The sequence below is a fragment of the Diadema antillarum genome, unplaced genomic scaffold (genome assembly GCF_040938485.1).
Source record: "Diadema antillarum isolate AM-2024a unplaced genomic scaffold, OU_Dant_1.0 scf00000112, whole genome shotgun sequence".
NCBI lineage: Eukaryota > Metazoa > Echinodermata > Echinoidea > Diadematoida > Diadematidae > Diadema > Diadema antillarum.
In genome coordinates this window covers 1,312,139-1,336,805 of record NW_027271001.1, presented here as the reverse complement: position 1 = coordinate 1,336,805, position 24,667 = coordinate 1,312,139, and the positions used below count along the sequence as shown (strand labels likewise).

The window sequence follows — 24,667 nt, the reverse complement described above, 5'->3', positions numbered from 1 at the left end:
CCTTGAGGCAAATTCAGGGAATACTGTACATTTTACATGGAGTGCTTGGAGAAAGTAATATTTTGAAAGGGAGATGCAGCATAACTTTAGTGGGATAGCACTGTGTGTCTTATCGGCATAATGGGGAGAGTAGAGTTTGTTATCAAGTGTACATGTACAATACCTTGGAATATTGCATACATTGTACTTCCCTTCAAGAATATGTGTTGTTGTTGTTGTTGTCATAGATCGTTATCAGTTACAAACGTACCTACAGAAAAAGAAAAGAATACTTGAGCTCCAATGTAACCTTACTTGATACAAATCTATGAAAGAATGTAAGGCATACATGTATATTGTAGTCCTTGAAAGTGTGTGTAGATTAGGAAGAATTTTCTGCCAAGAACTTCCCCCTGGGACTATGTGTCTGGCTAGATGTGAAGACTGTCTAGTCATGTGGTATCACGCTGCAGTGACACAAATCCCCGGCTCCACGCTCCAGACTTGTCTCCTTAGAGAGGCAACGCAGGCGCTGCTACGCCGCGGCCCGCTTTTATCACACGTGCCATGATCACTGCCCGTGCCATTATGCCAATGTCGGGGTTGTGTATCTTCAATGTAAAATATCATATGTTCGTAGTACATTCAGTTCATGTACATAGGCCCTATACTGTACAGAGTGTACAGTGTATAGTGGGCCTTGTGAATAAATTATTAAAAAAGGAACTACAATGTTATGATTGAATTTGTTGCCTCATGGGTATAAACTGTCTACAAGACACTTCCTTTATATGGATGACAGAAAATTGGTTTGAAAGTGGCTGAGACATCATAATGAAAGATGGGACTCACCTGTCATTGGCACCTCTTTGTTTCACTTTGTTTTTTGATATCTCAGACATTTCAACATCAAATAAACTTTTGAATTCCTCGTTTATAATAATTGTATGATCAATATTTTGTAAGTGGTTTTGTACTTATAGATCATAAAATAAAGTTATAAACTGAATCCCCATCTCAACCAGAACATTACCATCTGTTCATTAGGTGTGTGAATTGGTGCTTCCTTACATCCAGAACTTCTGCATTATTCTATAGGCCTACACTGTACAGTGTAGCTCTTAAATGGAGTATTTTTTGCATCTTTATAGAGAGAAAACAGTGCCAGGATATAATATTAGCATCTTTGCTTGGCCCATTTCACGTGGACCTCAAAACCCCCAAGATCCCTCTGCCTGTCGGACCTGTTTGTACAACATAAATTGTACTCTGAATCAAGCTGGCTTTACCATTCTTTCATTGAAAAATGACAATTTGGATATTAATTCTATAACCGCAAGTGCTATCAAATCAACCGTCCTGTGCCAGTGCTTACATAGAAACTGAAAGCATCTCAAACCAGTGCTGTTTTCTTAGTTTTAATAACTTGTTTGCTCTGCGAAATCTTCCCCACTTCAAGTATGAATGTACTAGAGCTGTGATTGTAGGCCAGACATTATATACACATTTCCCATCAAAGAATTTGGAGCTGTCTGTCATTTGCAAGCCTTTTGAATTCGTCAAAGTTTGATTACAATGTAACTTTTGGTGCAGAAAATTAATGTGCGATTGTTGTGTGATTCAATAGCAGGAAGAGAAAAGAGGAAATACTAGAAATGCCTTTTTAAAATAGCATGACTTCTCCTGGATGTCACAACCATGTATTGATAAAGACACAGAGCTACAGTATATAGCATTCATAATGTCAAGTGAATACACCAAATCAAAGTGATCCTTTTTACTACCTACATGTACACTCAATTTACGTTCAGGCTGTAATCCTTAACCTCTAGGATACTAGTAAGTTCCATGGGGAGCCAAGTGTCGCATGGTCGATTTTGATATAAAATCAGTCAATTCGTGACGAAATTAATTGACGCAGTTGAGGATTACCATCTGAACGTAACTCATGTGTGACATGTTCCAGCATTATTTCACAAGGAGCTCAAAATCTGTCCCAAATATGCAGCTTTGAATAAGTCTGAAATACTGTCTCCAGCTGCTGGATGCATCAATTTCTTTACACTAGTTTTGAATGTTGGATTTTTTTTTTTTGGCAATATTTTATTTGATCGCAACACCTTCAACGGTCATAGTTTTGTGTATAGCTGTTACAAATACTTATAAAATATAAGAGTGATATTGACTGTTTTATCTGTTCTCACCTGTCATTTTAAGTAGATTATAGTTTGACTTTTTTTTTTTAAGTCCTCAGTCTACTATGCAGATCTATGTTTATCTTTGTTTAGATTAATGATTAGGACTCAAATGGTATGTAACCAATCTGTCGACAGACTATAGGATTGTTTGTTTTGTTGCTAGCAACGTAAACATCGACCAGCACACAGAAACACACACAAAAACACACACACACACCCAGACATTCCAATCATTAGCAGTGTAGCAGTTGAAGATTTTGTCAAATACATGAGACAAATATCCAGCCGCAAAGTTGCCGGCCTGTACTTGTAGTAAATGCTGTGAAGCACATTGGTCTACAATACCACTACCAGGAAGTGCTTCCCTCTTTCCCTGCTAGAAGTGTTGCCCGTACTTATGTGAGTCCTATGCAAAGTGACGCCCTGTCCACAGTTCTAAGGGTAGAATCTCTTCTCCATTTTTCTTTTTTCTTTCTGAGAGGGCATTTCCTGCTTGATAATTCATGGACGTTGGACTGGTGTTGCAGTTTAAAAGTCGGTGTACTGTTACACCGCTTCATGCTCATCGTTCACAGCATGTGAATTTTGATCTCAATGAGAGCTCACAGTCCAGTTTACTGGAATCATAAAAATTTTATTCAAATCAACCATCAATAATCCATCATGGAACAATTATTCTTTTCAGTGCAGTCAGACTTGTGCTGATAAGAGCTTTTTCAATTTTTAATGCCCACTTCCTCCAAAGTGTAACATCATGTCCATGGCAACCCCAGAATTTACTCTTGAAACAAGCCTCCTCCAGAAATGGCAACAGCCATGGTGTAAGCAAAAAAGACAACAACAACAAACAAAACGAAACAAACAAACAAACAATAAAAAAAAGCCTCAAAAGTTTATTCACAGAAGTAGTGTAGAGTTGGAAGAAGTAAAATTGACTTGTGGCAGGCTCTGTAACAGCTATTATAATGCTTGTCCAAGAGTTAAGTCTTTAAAAAAAAAGTAGAAATCAGATGCTAGTGTATAACTTGTGTCTCAGATTTTATAGGAGATGGTACACAACTTTCATAATTACAGAGGAAATCCACCCAAAAATAAATAAGCTCCTAAAGAAAGAGAGAACAATTACCTACATGTACAGAACATTCCAAAACTGACCAAAAAAAAAATCAAGTAAAAGATAAGGAAGATATGACAATACGTTTTGAAATTTCACATCTTTTCCAAAAGCATTTCTTGTCCAGTCCTTGTAAATATCCAAATGAGCAAGTTTATGATGTCATGCCCTCACAATTTTCATGTACAAGTGTATGTTTAATACAACATGTGCCATCAAACAATCGATCAGGCGCAAGGTACGAATAGAGTGTGCGCTGATGGGCTTACAAACTCTTTTGTTATACATGTACATGTAGACACACCTGAATGGGGTCAGCGAAATTAAATATCATCTGAGATCAGCCCTTACTGCTTTGTACATCTTTATACGAGTTTTAAAGCAAAACAAGTGCATGCTACATTGGAGTATTAAAAAGGTAAATAATACTGCCATACATGCAGTTTTTCTACAGAAAGAAATAAAAAGATATTGATAGAAGAATCTCTAATCTTTTTATTAAAGCTATTTTTCTGGGCAGCACAACACAAATTAATATGAATTAATGCTACAAATGCAGGCACTGCTGTCTATTTTTGGAACCTGGTATACCAGATTCCTGTGAGGAAGGGGTTTGTGTTAAATCAGTAAACAAAATGGAAAAACAAAACAAAGGTCGTATATTTGCCTCTGTGCGTAGCCAGGATAAAATGACAACTTACTACCAGTATCTTGTACATTGTGGCGTAAAGTTAATCATGAAAGCCCAACTGCTGCTCTTACGGCCCACCATCAGAAAATTGATATGTTGTCTTCTTCGGACATCCTAAAACCCTACTTCAGAGTAACACACCCCTTGTTTATTCTCCTCTTGGTCCCGCATCAAGGGAATGTCCCGTGCTGTAGGATTTTTCCCTTCCGAAATCATAGTCTGGACACTTGCCCAGGCATTTCCCAATGTCCCCGCGAAGTTTGTGGGGTCCTGGGACAAAAGTGATCTTGTATTGGGTCAATTCCACGGAAAGGTTGCATTTTATGAAAATCAAACTATTGCCTATAGATGATTAATGAAGCTTAATTAGATGATCTGGTATTGTTTACTCAAAGCAGCCTTTCACAACGGATATTTTGATACCTCATTTGTGAACATCGATGAATGTGGAGTGGAGTTATGTCCGAAAAACCTTCATTTTTCATGAAAATTGCTAATTTTTACAGAATTTATGTATCATTTCTGATACACTATTATGACCATAATACAGCTTGTGTAATTCTCAGATGGCTTATTTTCTGAATGTTCTTTGGTCATAGATTGGTTTTATGATGTTCTAGAACTTGTTCCGGCATCAGTAAATATTATTCTCTAAATCTCAAAATGTGGTAGTTGATAGCGTCCCATAAGTCACGTTTTTGTGTCCCATCAGTCACACTGGTTTTCCCTATCCTGCTACTGTACCATTGAGTAGATATTCATACCCCTTGGCTCAGGGTGAGCACCAACCCTTTGCTACATTCAGGAAAGAAAATATCTTTCCAGAGACTCTGTGTGTAAGAATATTTCAGAACTTACTTTCACATGTGAAAAACGGTGGTCCTCAATGGTCCCATAAGTCACGACAGCAGTTTTTCGTTGCTGTACGTAATGCAATGATACTTTTCAAACTAAGTATGGTGTTTTCATAAACTGTGATATAATGGATCTAACCATGAACTGAGAAAAATGCATTTGATGCAACTATTTTCTCAAAATACTGGTTTGGAATTGCCAAAAATTGTCACTTTGTCCCATAAGTCACAATAGAATTGACCATTGGGCTCATTGACAGTGCCCAGATACTCTATTGTACTGTAAAAGTGGATGTTTTCGCAAGAGTAATTTTTCGCGCTCGTGATCGGCTGGATACGATGAATTTCCAGTGTTTTTAATTCCGCGGAATGAAGACATCATCTACAGAAATATATGGCTTGCAAAAATATTTGCCTGCTTTTATTTTTGCGCTAGTTTCTGGTTGCGCGGAATGCCTGAAAATTTCAGCATCGCGAAAAATTTCCACTTTTACAGTATTCATCAAATGTGCGCGTGCAAGAATTCTGGTGTCCGATGGCAGGGCTCATTCCATCAAGCCCTGATTGACCCCAGAGCTCAGGGACAGTGGAGAATGCAGTGTGAATGGTCAGTTGTAAAAAGAGAGTATTACCAACAGACTTCGTATGAGTATCTCCACAATGCAGGACCCAGTGTGAATTCAGGGTGGCTGTTCTATCAAATATTCCTGTATGTTCAGCATACAGTATACTTTGCCCATGTACACCGTTCATGAACACTTTTGGGAACTGACTTGAGTTACAATGATAGGGTTCCTTCCCATGTTCAGGTACAATACAAAGCAATTCATTTTAATTCGTAATTGAAATTATAATGATAATTAGAACAATTAAAATAAAAAAATTTATAACTCGATTATCCTCGCTTTGACCACCTGCCTGCATGTTTGCGTCCGCTAGACGTGGAACGTTTCAGCCATACGCCCCTGATGACCACCAAGTGTACAGTATATGCTGACTGTCTTTCTTGCTGCTACGTGTACTGTGCACCTTCTGAGTGGTGTTTCCGTTCACAGCATGGAATAAATTATTGAAAAACAAATTTTATCTAGATACAGAATACACACAAAGTTTATTTGATTCATTTTTATGGCTTTGTCCATAATAGGTTTAGTTTGGCCTGAAAATGCAATTCATATTACTTCAATTCTCTCACATTCTTTAATTCTCTCTTCCTTATCCCTTTTTCTTTAAATTGTACAATGTACACAACCATCTCGTTGTTGTTTTGGATATGGGGTAGGGGTAGCTTGTATTAGCAGTTACTGTAAAACACGATATATTCGCGGCACGAAAATTTTGCAAATTGGAGCCGACGGCCTTTCTGGCGACATTCTTGAATTTTTCGCAAATTGCCATTGGCATCCAACGCATAATGTGTAGGCAAGAACTTTTGCGTGCATTTTAATTTTGCAAATTTTGCCACTCGCGAAATTCACGAAATTAAAATGCACGGGAACGTTCGTTTTACAGTACTCTGAACATTGTTGTTGCTGCATAATCTCTTGAAAGCCTACAATGTAGCTCAGTACAATTGAGCATGCGTCTTTCAACAGCACTCTGCCCAGGATACTGTCCTACATTTCAATACCATGCTGAAGTGCATGTACAAATGTATAGACTGGCACTCAGTAAACAACGAGGGAGCCCTTCCCTCCCCCACCCCCCCCCCCCCTCCCATCCATGATGATGTGCAGATGATACATTGTTTGAGTCAGTTCATTGAACAGACAGCAAACAATACAAAGCTATCAAGATATATGTACAGCATGTATGTCCACTTCTAGAAATCTGGGAAACCTGTTTGCCATAGCTGCTAGGTCAAGCATAAAATGTTCTACTGTGAATTTTTGTGATGCAACTCATTCATATAACATGTACTGGATACGGCAAATATTTCGTGAAGTTTTTATTTTCGCAAATTTAAAGACACTGTATAAAAACATTGACTCTGAACCTGATGTGAATGTGATGCGCATGTATACATTTCTCCATTTAGTACTGTACTCCACAATCAAGGATTCAACCACTCTCGAAATCGTCGCAAAGTCCTGATTAGCAAAAATTTCGACTCGCTATTAAAATATATGGCATACAAACTTGTACTGTATGTACAGTAAAGTATACAATGTACAAACTGTAGACTCTCTAGTTTGTGTGGTATTCAAGTTAGTATGTGTACAATATGTACATGTACAGTACAAATGTACAAGAAATTTATGGATCATTACACTGTACAGTAGATGTACAATGTGCCTTTATAGCTCCACAGTCATCATCTGTTTTTCATTATGCATCAAACATAAAACTTTTAGCAATTTCATCTTCTTCTTCAGAACCCCATAAACCAATTTTGACCAAACTTGGCAGGTACAGAATGTACATGTAGCATTCCTAGAAGGACAGGATCTCAATTTGTGTTGGGGGGGGGGGGGGGCACATGTCCTTTGGGTCTTTTTTTTTTTTCAAATCCAATTCTTAAAATGCACATTAAATTGGTCAATACATTTAAATGGGTCTAGGGCAGTTACCTCCTGGGCAATTAATTACCCTGGACCCTTCCCCTGGCCTTAATCCTAATCCTTATCCTAATCCTAATCCCAAACCTAAATCTAACCCTAACCATAATCTTTATTCTAACCTTACCACTTTTAAACCAGTATTTAGCTGGGGGGTAATTGCCCGGACACGCGTTTGAATGATAATAATAATAATGATGATAATAATAGTGGCTACTTGTATAGCGCACAGGTCCGCTTTTCAGTGCTCATAGCGCTTCAAAAATGAAAAGATATCATATTTACATGCATATAAAAGATACATGGTATATTCAAACATTTCAACAAATAGGAAAATGGTAAACAAAAACAAATATATACCAAATAAAGAATACAACATATACCAATTAAAAATACAATATTGATCCAATATTAATGACATACAGCAATTACAGTCCTCACTATGAAAGGAACAGATAAGCATGTTTTGTGTGGGCAATTTATAGTTATGAGTCTTGACCAAAGTACTAGTGTGTGTGTGAATGAAAAATGCATGCAGAGTTAATGAATGAGGCCATTAGATATTGCATTGTTCTCATTCAGACAGGAGAGAGGAGAGTAGAGAAGGAGAGAAAGTAGAAGAGAGAGAGAGAAAAAGAGAGAGAGATAGATTAAGATAGATAGTGATAGAAAGGGAAAAGGAGAAAAAAAATATCTTAGTTTCAATTTCAGGAGTTCAGTTACATTTGTACAGTGTATCCAATAAGCCAGGCACTCACTTCACATAATGTGCGTGTGTGGTTGTGAAGTCCCACTTCTTGTAGCCATATTATCTTTGTGTGTGATAAATAAGTCGACGATTTTAAGAGGAAGTGCCAGTACCATGGGAATGAAGTGGAAGCTATCAGTGTAGTAACTATGCTGGCGTCATTTTTCAAACAGGTTATTACAGAAGCTCTGAATTGTCGCTTTATACTACATATCACTCGCACAGACCATGAGCTCTGTGAAAAGCAAAACCCGCTATTAGAATTACAAGGAAGGAAAAACACAACATACATGTAGCTTGCCAGAGAATCAGCACTACTGTTCAATGTGTGACAGATAAACTGGAGTCAATACCGTGACCATTCGGGGGTCATGCATAAAAAGACACTGTCAAAGAAATTGTCTGCAAACGATTTGAATACAATTGTCGTAGAAGTTTAAAATGATACTGTACGAAAGTGTTGCATTTGGGATCATTTCCTCATTAAATGTTAAATTGAACCCACTGAGCTCCAGATGAGAAGCAAAATTTTTGTGCTTTGGTGCTGTGTTTTACTTTTCAATGTGACTGAAAGATTTAAAGCATAAAATTGTCAATTAAAAATTTGGATTGAAAGCTTTGTGACAACATAATGTAATTTATGTTATCACACTATGTTTTTAGGCGTTTACACAAATTTGCTACTCAGCACAACTTTAGTTAGGACATGTACACTGTACAGGTATACTGTAATCTGACAAATAACTTTCATTCTTCTTTCTTCTTTCATTCAAAGTGCATCTGGGAATTCTAAAGATACATAAAATGACATCCACAGTATTTACAGACGCTGTACAGCGTACAGTGCGAGGCTTGGTCGCGGCTTGGCCGCGGCTTGGCCCAGCCCCGCTTCAGTGTAAACGCGCAAAAGGCCAAATGCGGGGCCAAAATTGGCCTCGCATTTGGCCTCGCTCTGGAGGTGGTCTCGGCCGCGGCTCGGCCACGGCCGAGCCCGGCCTTTTCTCAAAGTAAACGCAAACTGGGCCAAATGCGTGGCCAATTTTTATCTGGCTTCCAAACCCTCTGCCTGTACTATTTTCGCTACTCAGGATATTAACCCCCTCAACGTCGAAAACTTAGGTGGTTTTGTCCTGCAAAGGATTTTTTCCTTCGGCAAAGGCTTTTGCCCGAACAGCGACTTCTTTGCCACGGAATTCATTTGGCAAAGGGTCTGAAAACCAGACAATACCAAATTGTGTTTGTTTACGAGTAGAGCGCCACTATGACAAAATATTGAAAGGTTTGAATCAAAATCGCGGCCGAGCCCGGCAGTGTAAATGGATAAAATTGTGGGGCCCGGCCTTGCAATTGAGGCTGGCATTAAAGGGGACCTCCGGATGATTTTCAGACTTTTACATTTGAACAGCTATAAATCAGTTAATCTGAGTACAGAATTTCAGAATTTATAGTGATTGGGATAAGGAATGAGAATGTTTTCAAAATTTATAACAAATTGCAATGAACAAGGATGATGACATGCCAGCCTCACCATAAACATGATAAGAATGCATGAGTTGGGGCTCAAGGAAGCAGAACAAAAGAAGAAGGCATGCATAGATTTTTCACAGGTGAACTTGTTGAGCAAGTGGTATTGTAATGGAATTACACTGCTACATTTACGAAATATATGAGGCTCTGATGTCATCAACACTGTTCAGTGTAATTTGTTTAAGATTTTCAATTTATTGGTTTCTCTGCTCAAGGACCACAATAAATTCCACGAATCTATACATGGAGCTGTTGATTTATGTACTTCATGATGTGAAATTATGAAAATTGTCCGGAATGCCCCTTTAAAGTTAACTGTTCTGTTGCTTACGTATGTAGGTGCGGTGTTAGGGTATGGGTATCTTTAGAGTAGTTTCAAGATGTACTGTATTAAACTTGAAGCCGCTTTTTAACATTGGGAGCAGTGATTTTTTTACAAATTTAGAATAATCACATTTGATGCAAATAGTTCAGTTGCATCACAAAGCACCCTCCGCACAAAAATTTTACAAAAAAAGCCACAGATACTTGATGTAAACTGTAAAGGAGATATATCACAAATTTCACCAGTAAACGGTAACTGTACGGATGGTTTTAATATTCTAGAAATGGTTTTTAATAAAACTATTGTTCCACGCTTACAGTTTAAGTATTAGATTGATTATGCTGATTCATGTTGGTTATTTGTATTCCTAACTCAAATTTTAGAACTACAACATTTGTATTTTGAAGCACTAAAGCTGTTTTTTTTTTCAAAGCAAATGTTAAAAGTAGCATGGAGCTTTAAAGCGGTGTACATATGTTGAGTAGAAATCATTCCATGCTCCAGGAAGAGTTCATGCCCGTGGTAGTCGTTGCGCCAGTCGTTGCGCCATTCGGGGGTTTAATAACGTGTCCGTCTGAGGATCAAGCGTGGTCCTATAGCATCCTGTTTGTTCCCTCCTCACATGCGTGTGAGAGCGGCAGCAGCATACTGTACACTTCCTGCATTAGCAGGACTACTAGAATGTTCAGTTAATGATGCCACATGCATAGAACGATATAAGGAAGATATTAGGGAATTTCATAAAATTACATCTTTTGAGAAAAAAACAAAACATTCCCTTGACTAGTGGCTGATATATCAAAAGGGTATTTATTCTTCTGCCTTCTGAAAGATGCAAGTCAGGTGCTCTTTTAATCAATTCATACATACACTGTATATTCAGAGCATAACATGGAAAAGTACACAAAACAATTTCAAAACAGATAGTACAAGGACTGTTACCATAAAATAGAAAAATAGTAAAACAGTAAAAAATGCAGCAGATGTGAGGGAAAGACAAAGGCCCTTGGCCTATCAGAGGTCAAACCCTCTATTATTATACAAGAAAAGTGTAAATACAAATGTATGTTGAATTTTCTTTATATCTTTGTACACATGTGACATCACAAGCTTTAGTAGTCTTCTCATCCAGCGATGGCTGGACTGAAACTTCCAAAATTCATGACTTTTGAACGGATTGTACCAATTACACTGTATTCTCAAACTTTTTACTGATGTGTTCTACTAATTTTGCTGCATTCTCTCAATTCACATGTTTATGAAGGTGAACTTGACCTTTAAAGGGGCGGGGAATTGACAGTTTGAGAGGGAAGCAATATGAAGATAAATTCATGATCTCACATGGTCCAGTGTGTGAGGGGCGGAGACGCGCACCCCAGGCACAAATCTCCAGACGTGAGGTGGATGTCTTCTCAGCCAACATTGGCAGTCAACAGACTGAATGATTGCAAATCCACCGGTATTAACTCCGTCATTAACTCACTGTCATTATCCCTTTAAGCCCAGCTACATGACGTCTCATTTCAGTGATTTAGAATAGAGGTCAAGAAGGGGTCGAATAACAGGAAGCTGTTCAGAATGATGGGAGCAAATTATCTGTGTTTATGTGTGTGTGTGTGTGTGTGTGTGTGTGTGTGTGTGTGTGTGTGTGCGTGTGCATGTTTTTGTGTTGAAAGAACTTTAAGTCTGGTAAAGAATATCCCTTTACTTCGAAGTACAATGTGATATATTATGTAAACATTACCTGGCCCCTATGATGTTGTCATGGCTATGCTTTTAGCAGTGTACAATGTACACAATTTTCCCATGGTGGCAAATTAGTTTTTGTTCAAATCAACTGGACCTACATCATATATGTACATGGGATGTGAAGATCATATCAAAACATCAATCAATTGATGGTTGATAAATTGTTGTTGATAGTGGCTAGAGTGCAAAAGAAAAAAAAAATGTTGCTGAGTAACAATCTCAGAGTTACAAAATATGATAGTAATATATGACATGTTGGTATCTGAACTGATATTTCTTAATAACTGCCCTCATAACAATATCCCCATGCACAGATATTGTAGGCTTCAGGGTGGGGATGATCCCAGAACATGGCAACAGTAAGCTTTCAAATGTTATTTAGGATTTGAATGGCTGTACCTACATGTATATGAGATGTCTGAAGATGGAAGTCATTGGACTTGCTTCCTTGAGTGCACTTTCCAGTGAGATAGGCTCTTTAGTGGTTAACCCTTGACCTTTTGGGTCATAAGGTCATGTTCAGAGTTTGACCTTTTGCTTCCTCCATTCTTCTGCAATGTCTCAAAGCTTATACAATAGTTTGCTGTCATAATGACGTCGACTCGTATTATATCACACTGCTTGACTCATCTTTTTTTAAAGCTGTTTGGTGAAAATTCACTGCGAGTTGAACAAGTTGTGTTGAATATAGATCAAAGTGAACCTACAGACTGTATTAAAATTAAAAGCTAATAGAGCAGTGATTGCATGATGAATACATACACAATCTGTCAAAGACTAATCAAGTTATGGAAATCTAAAATGGTATCAATGCTAGTTCTTTTGAACACACTTGGTTGCACTTTGGTTGCAGCTTCATGTGCAGTGTTTGCTGCTTCATTGAGCTGATCAGTTGAAAGGATGTACAATATGTAATATGCCTCCATGACTTTCATACAGCATGCCTGCACTGAAATCAACAAGATAGAGATTTTTTTTTTATTCAAATATAATAATATCATCTACAGCTGTATTTCAAATTGTTTAGGAGATTAATGATTCAACAACAGTGAGTTTTGAAAGGGCTTAGGATTAGTTGCTGAATTATAAAGTAAAAGCATTGTAGTATCAGTATATAATAGATAGCATCCATGATTTCACGAGCCAATAGGTACATTGATTTGCCATATTCCCCTCTTTCATTAAAAAAGGAATTTTTTAAATAAAAAAAAAATCTTATCCTGAAGAACAATTGACAATTTATTGCTGTTTTCTCTGACTTTAATGTGACCCTGCATGTAATGTTAATCTTATTAAAGTCCACTGATCAAGGCACAAACAAAGTGAACCTTCCCGTCGAGAGCTACACGTTCAACCAATGAACATGGAAGGAGTGTGGGAGGTTTGTGAGGGTTGCATCAACAACCTTTGCAAGTGTAGCTGCATTGTGTGGCTTTACCTGTTTGATCACATTGAAATCTCCTTTTCATATGGATGTTTCTTGAACTTTATGCTCTCTGATCACACTCCAAGTTACAACTGTATATGCCATATATTTCGCGAGTCTAAATTTTTGCGAATCGGAATTCCCAATGATTTCGCGAGTGGTTAAATTCGCAATCGTAGAGTCCTGTACGACACGGAGAAGTGTACACGCGTATGTCACATTCACATTGGGATCAGAGTCAATATTTTTGTGTGTCTTTATTTTCGCGAATAGCACCTGACTCGCGAAATTCGCAAAAATAAAAACCTTGCAAAATATTTGGCGTATACGGTAGATGAATGTTCTTTTATACAATACCTAAACTGATCCTTGTCATTTGATTACTTGTTTGACATTGGTCATTTGACGCAGTGTACTATTACACCTGTACGTCATTATTTGTGAAATTCGTTTGTTGAGAATGAGAAGGGTGTTAATATGTCTCGAATACTATGGGTTTAGTGGCAACTTACACCCTTTAGTATCATTCTCAACTGACGAATTGTGGCTACATTTACCGTGCAATCTTGAATTCATATGTTACGCTCCATTTGCACGCAAGCTGAGAGTCCCGGCACACAACATACATAAAACGCTTGCGTTTGCAGTGTACATGCAATCAAGCATATTGACGCAGCGCGCTAGCGTATACAATGTATAGTGCACAGCACTCTCTCAGTCATATATATTTTATCTTGCATATTCTGACTTGTTTCTATTAAAATTCATAACACATCATTACAACAAGAATCGATATGCGGGTGTTTAATTTAAAACAAATAATTAATGTTTTTTCATACATTCAATGGACAGAATTTTTTATTCAGTGAAAGATGAAATTACTGATGCATTCAATGAGGTGCAGCTGAGTTGAATCTATTAGATCAATTCATCTCTCATCTCATGAAATATTCTGTCCATTGCAGTCATAAGCACATTCATTATTTTTGTATGTGCCATTTAGTACTTAATGAAAGAAACTTGCACATCTCTTATGTGTACATTTACACCAAGAAAGGGTTAGTAAATGTATGTAATTTTGTTTTGATGGCATGCTAGCATTCTTTTTTTCCTCCCCTGCCGCAGACGGGACGCCTGGATGCCAACTATCCTCAGGTGATGGGCCACCAAGCGGCCGTCCTCGACCTCGCCTGGTCGCCCTTCAACGACAATCTCATCGCCAGCTGCGACGACAACGGTGTCATCAAGCTGTGGCAAATCCCGGACGGTGGGCTCACGGAGCCCATGACGGAGAAGGACGAGCTCATGGCGGAGCAGGTTCACCAGAAGCGGGTGTCGGCCATTAAGTTTCACCCGACCGTCGAGAATGTACTATTGACTGCTGGTGAGGAGGGAGGATCCGATCAACCCTGATGGGGTCCTGGGAAGATTTTTTTTTCTCTCTCTCTTTCCTGCCGAAATTGTCATTTTGTCTTCAGTAAATCGGTACTTCTGAATTAAAAAAAAAAAGGAAAAAAAAAAGAAAAAGGACTGGTTAAGAGCATTAGTTGTCACCAGAGTAGTGTTAAAACAGTAGCAGAGTTTATCTGTAATATACAACCTTGTAGCTCTTAACATTCAAACCTGGTACAGTTGTGTATTTATGTAAAGTCTAGTAGGTGAAGGGAGGATGAGGGGATGGCGACTTGAATGAAAATCGTATTATTGTTCTGACAAAATAGTTTGTCTCACTTCCTCTTCTTTTTTTTTCATGAATTTCTGGTGTCGTCCAAAAAAAGGTGTGGACGGAAAAATTTGCATATGGGACCTGGACTCCAATGAGATTCTTAAGGAATTCGCCACCAGCAGTGTCGTGCAAGACATATGCTGGAACTACGACGGTTCCAGGATCGGCTACGTCTGCAAGGACAAGAAAGTGCGGGTCCACAACGCAGTGACAGGAGATTTGGTAGCGGTGAGTTCCTTTTTGTTTGCGAACACCATCTGGACAGATCATTCAAAATGACCTCAAGCCCATCTGTGCCGCTGCCTTGTGACGATAACAGTGACTTCCAATGAATCCCCGTCTTCTGAAATGTCAGTTGGAAGTCAGGAAGTCTGATTTTTTTTTCCCTCTCAGATTTCTTCTTTTACGTTTCTGTGAAAGCACTGGATGTCAACCGCTTGCCCCAAGCTGAAACTGGGCAACAGGTGGTATTTTCGATCAAGATGTAAGCTTGATTTTGTTACCATTGTAATGTGTCTGCTGCTCAAGAAGTAAAGTTACATTGTAGAACTCTTTTTATACCCCCACCCACACATACATGTAGTGTGTAGGGGAGGTAATATAGGAATCACTCTGCAATCGGGCGGGCGCGCGCGGTCTGTTGCAAAATTTTGTGGATCGAACTACTCTCTCATTTTTGTCGCGCCTACCGGAGGTGAAGGCGAGACTAAGGGATCCAAATGGCGTCCGTCCATCGTCCGTCCGTCGTCCGTCTGTCGTCCGTCCATCGTCCCTCCGTCGTTCGTCCGTCGTCCGTCACAAATGTTAAAGTTTACCTGCAAGACTCTCTGTGCATAACTTGGCAACTGTTACAGCAATGGCAGCCACACTTGGGTGATAGAAGCACTAGGGGTACCTTCATGTTACGGTGTTGTCAGAGGTCATGTGATGATGTCAAAGGTCATTTGAGGTCATATATTAAGGAGTATGTGCATGACTCTCTTTTCTATGATAAAGTTTACCTGCAAGACTCTCTTTTGACAAATAACTTCACATAAGTTGCTTGGATTACAACCTAACTTGGGTCATAGATGCACTTGGGGTACCTTCATGTTATGGTGCCGTCGGAGGTCACAGGATAAGGTCAAAGGTCATTTGAGGTCATTCGTTAAAGTTTACTTGCAAGATTCTCTTATCACACGTAACTCGACACGTGTTGCTACAATGGCAATCAAATTTGGGTGATGGATGCACTGGGGGTACCTTCATGTTAAGGTGCCGTAAGAGGTCACATGATAAGGTCAAAAGTCATTTGAGGTCATACGTTAAAGTTTACTTGCAAGACTCTCTTATCACATGTAACTCAGCACATGTTGCTACAATGGCAATCAAACTTGGGTGATGGTACAAGATGTCTCTTGGGAAGTTGAAGGTAACCACAAGGTCAAAGGTCACAGACAGGGGTCAACAAACGTTTAGGGCCCAATGTTAAGTTTTTAGGGCGCATTTCATTTATGGCTCATAACTTTTGATCCCTTTGTCCGTTTGTGACCAAACTTGGATGGAAGATGTCCCTTGGGGAGGTGAAGGTCGTCACAAGGTCAAAGGTCACAGACAGGGGTCAACAAACTTTTATGGCCCCAATGTTATGTTTTTAGGGCACGTTTTGATTGTGGCTCATAACTTTTGATCCCTATGTCCGTTTGTTACCAATCTTGGACAGTAGATGTCCCTTGGGGAGTTAAAGGTCATCACAAGGTCAAAGGTCAAAGAAAGGGGTCAACAAATTTTTAGGGCCCAATGTTAGGTTTTTATGGCGCATTTCGTTTATGGCTCATTTCTTTTGATCCCTTTGTCCATTTGTGACCAGACTTAGATGGAAGATGTCCCTTGGGGAGGTGAAGGTCGTCACAAGGTCAAAGGTCACAGACAGGAGTCAACAAACTTTTAAGGCCCCAATGTTATGTTTTTAGGGCGTGTTTTGATTGTGGCTCATAACTTTTGATCCCTATGTCCGTTTGTGACCATGTATTGGACGGTAGATGTCCCTTGGGGAGTTAAAGGTCATCACAAGGTCAAAGGTCACAGAAAGGGGTCAACAAATTTTTAGGGCCCAATGTTAAGTTTTTATGGTGCGTTTCAATTATGGCTCATTACTTTTGATCCCTCTGTCCGTTTGTTACCAAACTTGGATGGTAAATGTCCTTTGGGGTGTTGAAGGTCACCACAAGGTCAAAGGTCATAAGCAGGTCAATTAACTTCTGGGAGTTATAAAAGATATTAATTCCTTGTACGCGAATGGGCGAGACACAGTTTGGCACTTGCCTTGTTTGAGCAATTGACCCCAAATTTGGCATGTGTGACCACTGTCAAAGGTAGATGTGCAAGATACCTTTTTTGTTAGTATTGCATAATGCGTTGCTATGGTAACAGCATATTTTTATGAAAACTTGTGGATCGAACTACTCTCATTTTTTGAGCAAATCACCCCAAATTTGGCATGTGTGACTGCTATCATTGCAAATGAAGATGTGCAAGACACCTTTTTCGTTAGTATTGCATAATGTATTGCCATGGCAACGGCAATTTTTAAAGAAATCTTTCAAAATGTTGCTGTTTGAGCACTTGGCTTAAAATTTGGTACATGTGACTGCTATAGTACGTAGATGTGCAAACTTTTCTTTTGTCATTGTTAATGCATTGCCATGGTAACAGTATTTTTTCACTAAAAGGCGTATAGAAATGTTGTGGATTCAGCTTACTCCCTTAGTCTTTTAGCCTATAGCTTGAATTTTGGCACATGTGACCACTATGGTACATAGATGTGAAAACTTTATCTTTCGTCATTGTTGAACAATGTGTTGCCATGGTAACAACATTTTTTTCACTAAGAAGAATACAAAAATATTGTGGATTCAGTTAACTCCCTCAGTCTTTGAGCATATGGCTTGAAATTTGGCACATGTAACGGCTGTGGTACATACAACGTAGGCTGCGTTTATCAACTTTCCCCTGTTTAAACGGCTTTCGATTGCCCTTTCGATAGCCCTTTCGAAAGCCCTTTCCATAGCCCTTTCGAGAGCCCTTTCCAAAGCCCTGACTGCCTGTACTATTAATGTGCCGCTTGTTTTCTAAGAAGGAATGGCGAAAAGCAATTACCATTATAAAGACATATCTTCCTTTGAGAGTGACGAGTCATGATGCAATGCCACATGAATCATTTGTCTTCCTATCTGTGAGGCAGCTCCAGTTTAGCACATACTTCAAATATTTCTGAGTGGCGGCATGAGACTTTGGCTGCGTTTATCAACTTTCCCCTGTTTAAACGGCTTTCGATAGCCCTTTCCAAAGCCCATTAGAAACGACTTTCAAAATAGTTGCGTTTATCAACTCTCTCAACACGATTTTTTAACTGGCCTGTCACTGCACAGCTGCATTGTGCAATTCGACCCGAGGAGAAGAGGTCATAAGGCTTGCATTGTTCGTAACTGAAATACAATACTACAAAGCCGTCTCAAAACAGCTTTGCGTTTATCAACTTCCAAAAGGCTTTTACAAACAGGTTTCTGAAAACCTGTTTAGGAAACCTGTTTGGATAGCCACAAATTTGGGGCTTTCGAAAAGGCTTTCCTACAGGGCTTTCAAAACAGCTTTGCGTTTATCTACTCGTAAAAGTTCCTTGAAAGCTGTTTGGATAACCTGTTTCTGCCGAGAAAGGAGAGTTGATAAATGCACTCTTTCGTAAAGGCTTTCCTAAAGGGCTTTCAAAACAGCTTTGCGTTTATCAACTCGTAAAAATTCCGTGAAAGCTGTTTGGATAACCTGTTTCTGCCAAGAAAAGGAGTTGATAAATGCACCCATAGATATGCAAACTTAATCTTTCATGGGGGGGGGGGGAGATTGTTGCCATGGTAGTGTCACTGGTTTCAGGGCTGCCTTGGGCTGACTTGTTTTTTTAATGTTTTGTTTTGTTTGCTCTTTGTTGTGTTTTCTTTCCTTCCCATGTGCCTGCACACATAAACCTCGCGTGTAGGAATTTGAGGGACACGAGTCGCCAAGGGAACAACGTCTGGTGCTCCTCAAGGACAACCGAGTCTTGACAACCGGCTTCACCAGAAGGAGTGAGAGGGAGTACAAAGTCTGGGACCTGGTAAGTCTGGGACGGATGACCGCACGGGCAGTAATCCTGAATTGGAGCAACGGCTCCACATACATGTACAAGTTCATCTCATTGAAAGAGGAAAAACAAATACACATAGAGGCAAAGGCTGCATGTATATTTAAACCCGAGAAAGAGAATCACGGTTCAAAATGCATTTTGAATGGCGCTAGCGAACTTGGTTTGAAACACGATTCTCGGGGTGCCGCGTTTTTAAGTAAGCATCATATAATGGCGTTTCAAGCGTTGTCTTTGTGGAGCTGCTTTGCGCCGTTGAACCTGGGAAGTAGAGGTCAACTGAAGTGCATGCTGTTTTTTAACAGACGGCGAGTGCAGTATACTGAAGTTGACCATGGCAGCTTGGAAAAATATGTTTCAAAATGGCATTGCGTTTATCTACTCGCAGAAAAGCGATCGTGATCTCAAGTGCGTTCCGAAAGGCCCTTTGAATGGCGGTTTCAAATACCGTATTCGCCGGCGCAAAGGCCGCAGCGCCGTATTAGCCGCACCCCTAATTTGTGCAATGCAAAAAAAAAAAAAACACTAGGGTGTAAACCTGATGCTTGAAGACGAACGATGAAGACACTTTACGGTAAACAAATGAGTGGGTACCATACAAAGTACGATGTTCTCGCACACTCATAGATGATCTACACATCGTTCAATCGAAAAACTCGAACAAACATTCAAACAAAAACTCACCTCCAAATTTTTGCCATTGAGGCAATAACTTAACTAAAATAAACAAAACATGCTCAGAAGTACGATTGTACTCTGAAAATAAAGGGGTATAATGATACGAAAGCAAAAGAGAGAAAATGAGAGAAAGGGACAGGAAATCTAGAGAACATACGCCACACGGATTGTATACAACGATCTTCGATTGTGCGAGTCCTTAGTCGAGTCATCTAATAGACAGGTACAGTGTAAATAGACAGGTACCGTCATAGACAGGTACATTGTAATAGACAGGTACATTGTCATAGACAGAGGTACATTGTAATAGACAGGTAATCATGTAATAGACAGGTTCTGACAAACACTCAATTAGCATCTTGCGCTGTGCTTTGAGCTTAAGTTTTATTTTTGCCTCATTAAAATTTCATAGAAAAGACAAAGAGGACATACTGTTGAGGAAAGTCAAGTTGTGAAACAAACATGGAATGCAGCTTTGCTTGTAAGATTTGTATACCGGTATTCATATCATCGGAGGATGGTTGCCTCCTTGGTTGCCTATTGTGTAGTCCCAAACATGTATAAATGTGTTAGTTTTTATGCCTCCGCCACGAAGTGGTGCTGGAGGCATTATGTTTTCGGGTTGTCCGTCCGTCCGTCCGTCCGTCCGTCCGTCCGTCCGTCCGTCCGTCCGTCCGTCCTTCTGTCCGTAATGAATTTTGTAGACAGGGTAACTATCAAAACCTTTTGAGGTATCCTAATGAAACTTGGCATGTATGTGTATTAGGGGGTGGAGTTGTGCCTATTATCTTTTGGGTGCACATGCTGAAGGTCAAAGGTCAAAAGGTCAAGGTCAAATACATAAAATTGCACTATTTCCACCATAACTATGCAATGCCTGAAGATATTTTCTTGAAACTTTGTGTATACATGTATTACCCAATAAAGATTCTCTGGTGAAAGTTTGGGTCATGAGGTCAAAGTCAAAAGTCAAAAGGTCAAGTATAAATATTTAAACTTCACCTTTTTTCTCTGTACCTTGGAAATTGTTTAAGGTATTTTTATGAAACATAGTATATATACATGAACTGACTGGCAGTGATTATCTGGAAAATTTAGGGTTCATGGGGTCAAAGGTCAAGGGAAACACTTCAAAATTTTACTATTTCCGTCATGTTTATGCAATGCTGGCAGGATTATTATATTTTTTACTCTTGGTGTATGCATGCATAACCTTATAGAGATTCTTTGGAATTTTTTTTTTTCTTTTGTTTTTGCCTCAAAGGTCAAAAGGTCAAAGATCAAGTGAAAGTGCTGAACTATGCTGTTCCTCCATATCTCGGAAGTGGCTCAAGTTATCTTGAAACGTTATATTTATGCATGTTCTGCCTGACAGTGATTATTTTATGAATTTTAGGGTCAAAGGCCAGATGAAAATGGTAACAATTTACTATTCAATACAGAAATTGCACTTTTTCTCCGTACCGTGAAAATGACTCAATGCATTTAAACATATGAATGGTTCAAAGTCAAGTTAAAGTCCTTACATAACTCCCAAATACATGCTCTCCTATTCATCCAGTTAAACCTAGGTCAAGGAAGATGAACATTTAACACATTTGTGACAAACTTGTTGTTTTAATATTTTCCCAATTTTGTGAAAATGTAATGACACATTGTCCACATGTACTATCTGTACCTATTAGGAGAATCATGCAGTATGGCGGAGGCATACCCGTCACCATAGCGACATTTCTAGTTATACCCCCGCCAAACGAAGTTTGAAGGGGGTATATAGGAATCAGCGGACGGTCGGTCGGGCGGTCGGGCGGTCGGGCGGTCGGGCGGTCGGGCGGTCGGGCGGTCGGTCGGGCGGTCGGTCGGGCGGTCGGTCCGTTGCAAATCTTGCGTCGCGAACTACTTCCTCAGTTTTCAACCGATTCCCATAAAACTTGGCACAGATGTGTGCCTTGGGTTGTAGATGTGCAAGACATATTTTTTGACAGTACCCAAAAGTACGTTGCCATGGTAACGGCATATTATGGGCAAAAATGGGTACAAATCTTGCGTCGCGAACTCCTCCCACAGTTTTTGATCAATTTTTATGAAATTAGGTACAGATGTTCATCTGAATATGTTAATGTGCAAGACACATATTTCCGCAGTGGCAAAAAGTGCGTTGCCATGGTAACGGCATGTTATTGGTAAAATATAGGGCAAAATGCTTCATGGCAAAACTGCTTCATCAGTGTTCTTCCAATTCTCATGGAATTCATATTGAATGTGTGTCTTAGGATATAGGTCAGCATGACACATTTCTTGACAGGGACAAAAAGTATGTTGCCATGGTAACAGCTCACATATTATGAGCCAAAATGATGGAAAATTTTGTGTTGCAAACTACTTCCTCAGTTTTTGCCCAATTTCCATGAAACTTGGTACAGATGTGTGCCTTTGGTTGTAGATGTGCAAGACGCATTTTTTGACAGTACCCGAAAGTACGTTGCCATGGTAACGGCATATTAATGGCAGAAGATCAAGGAAAGATCTTGCGGATTTAACTACTTCCTCAGTTTTTAGACCAAAGCTTATGAAATGTGGCACACACCTTGATCTTGGTGGGAAGATGTGGAAGACATATTTTTCGGACGTGTCGGAAGCTGCGTTGCCATGGTAACGGCATATAAATGGCAGAAGATCAAGGAAAGATCTTGCGGATTGAACTACTTCCTCTGTATTCGACTGAAGCTCATGAAATGTGGCACACACATTGGTCTTGGTGGGAAGATGTGCAAGACATATTTTTCGGACGTGTCGGAAGCTGCGTTGCCATGGTAACGGCATATTAATGGCGGAAGATCAAGGAAAGATCTTGTGGATTGAACTACTTCCTCAGTTTTTGACAAAAGCTTATGAAATGTGGCACACACAATAGTCTTGGTGGGAAGATGTGCAAGACATATTTTTCGGACGTGTCGGAAGCTGCGTTGCCATGGTAACGGCATTTAAATGGCAGAAGATCAAGGAAAGATCATTCCTTGGGTAAGACTGCCGTCACGGGGCGGGGGTATTAATCACCTTAAGTGATATTTCTAGTTATTCCTGATTTGCCGGGATGCAGGGACCAATTTTGGTTTTGCCGCCAGAAAGGCTGCACCCCGACTTTTCATTTTTATTTTTCTGAAAAATACTGCGGCCTATACGCCGGCGAATACGGTAAGCATTTTATCTAAACGCTTTTGCAAACACGGTTGCATATCAATACATATCTATTGCTCGAAAGTGCCTCAAATGCATTGAGAATCATAACTCTGCCTCAGAAAACTTATAGATAAATGCGCCCAAAGGATAGTAATTATTTGCATTGAACTGTAACATTGTTTATCAACCGTTTCTTGTGGTTTTGTTCAGTATCTTAATTCCTATTTCTTTTGGTTGTATGATTTTAAATGTTTTGCTTTTTTAGTTGTTTTTTTCTTGTTTCCTATACTATGTATGATATGTTGTATTTTGTATTACTGTATGTTTTTTAAACTACACAGACTCACAGAAGAACAGCCATTGGCTGAAGTGAGTGACCTGTGGTGAAATAAAATAACCCCAAACTTACAAACTCAAATGCAAGTCTAAGAGAATTAAATGCTGTAATACTCTAAATGATGTTGATACTCGCACTTCCCAAATTCAATGATGGATGTCAAGTCTTTGTAGTTTATGATCAGTATGGCTGTTGGTATTTCTCTATTGGATAGAACGCCGTCTCTAAGCCTCTGGTCCACGAAACCCTGGACCAGACGAACGCTCCGCTATCGATACTCTACGACCCCGACTTGAACATGGCATATTTTGTTGGAAAGGTGAGTATCAGCACTCTCCAGAAGCTCACTGCACCTGACGTGCACTCGGCTTTTAAAGGGAAAATGTGGATGAATGGATGAATGATCGAATGAATGAATGTGAGTGAATAGTAAATGTATGAATATAAACATGCATGCATGAATGAATGAATGAATGCAAGAATATGAATGAATGAATGAATGCAAGAATATGAATGAATGATTAAATGCATATGAATTATGAATAAATGAATAGTTTAAAGGACAAGTTCACCTTCATAGACATGTGGGTTGAGTGAATGCAGCAATATTTAGTAGAACACATCATTGAGAGTGTGAGCAAAATCGCACACTCCGTTAAAAAGTTATGAATTTTTGAAGTTTCTCCTCAGTCACGGCTGGATGAGAAGACTACTATAGCTTGTGATGTCACATGAGTACAACAATAGAAAGAAAGAATAAAGGAAATTCAACATATTTCCATTTTTAATAACATAACATAACAAAAGAACACTCGACTTCTCTCTTTCAGAAGGCAGGGGGAATAATATTACCCTTACCATACGTCAGTAGCAAGTCGAAGAAATGTGCACTTTATTCAAAAAGTAAAGTTTTGTGAAATTCTCTTTTTATTTTCCTTATATAGTTGTACGCATGTGACATCATACACTGTTTAAGTAGTAGTCTTCTCTTCCAGCAGTGACTGCGCAGATACTTAAAATATTTGTAATTTCTGAACGGATTGTCCAATTTTCCTCAAACTTTCACTGATGTGTTCTATTAATATTGCTGCATTCTCTCAATCCTTATGTATATGAAGGTGGACTTGTCCTTTAATATGCAAATGAATGAATGAATACCTGAATGAGCAAATGAGCAAGATTGAAAGCATTACTTGATGAAAGTAAGAAGAATGAAATGATATGTCAGATGTTTTAGAATTGGAAGCATGTTTGATGAGGCAAATTGCGAGCTGAACTGCTACAGCAGTCCAGATAGCTCTCGGCTGTGTTTGGACCACGCAGTGAAAGCGGTACACAGTCATGGTTAGATGCTGAGATGGTACCTCAAGGTCTTGGAGATCTTTATACATTGTACCTCATCACCAAAGAACCTACTATCA

At 39.3% G+C, this 24,667-nt stretch overlaps 1 protein-coding gene across 1 annotated transcript in view; it reads left to right on the top strand.

The window, feature by feature from the left end:
- Positions 1-24,667, top strand: part of LOC139719646 (coronin-6-like) — a 57,484-nt gene that overhangs the window by 11,813 nt on the left and 21,004 nt on the right. Inside the window, exons 2-5 of the mRNA XM_071631051.1 lie at positions 14,295-14,553; positions 14,948-15,123; positions 18,908-19,024; positions 23,461-23,565. Of these exons, the coding sequence (XP_071487152.1) occupies positions 14,295-14,553; positions 14,948-15,123; positions 18,908-19,024; positions 23,461-23,565 (657 nt within the window). The remainder of the gene's footprint in view (positions 1-14,294; positions 14,554-14,947; positions 15,124-18,907; positions 19,025-23,460; positions 23,566-24,667) is intronic.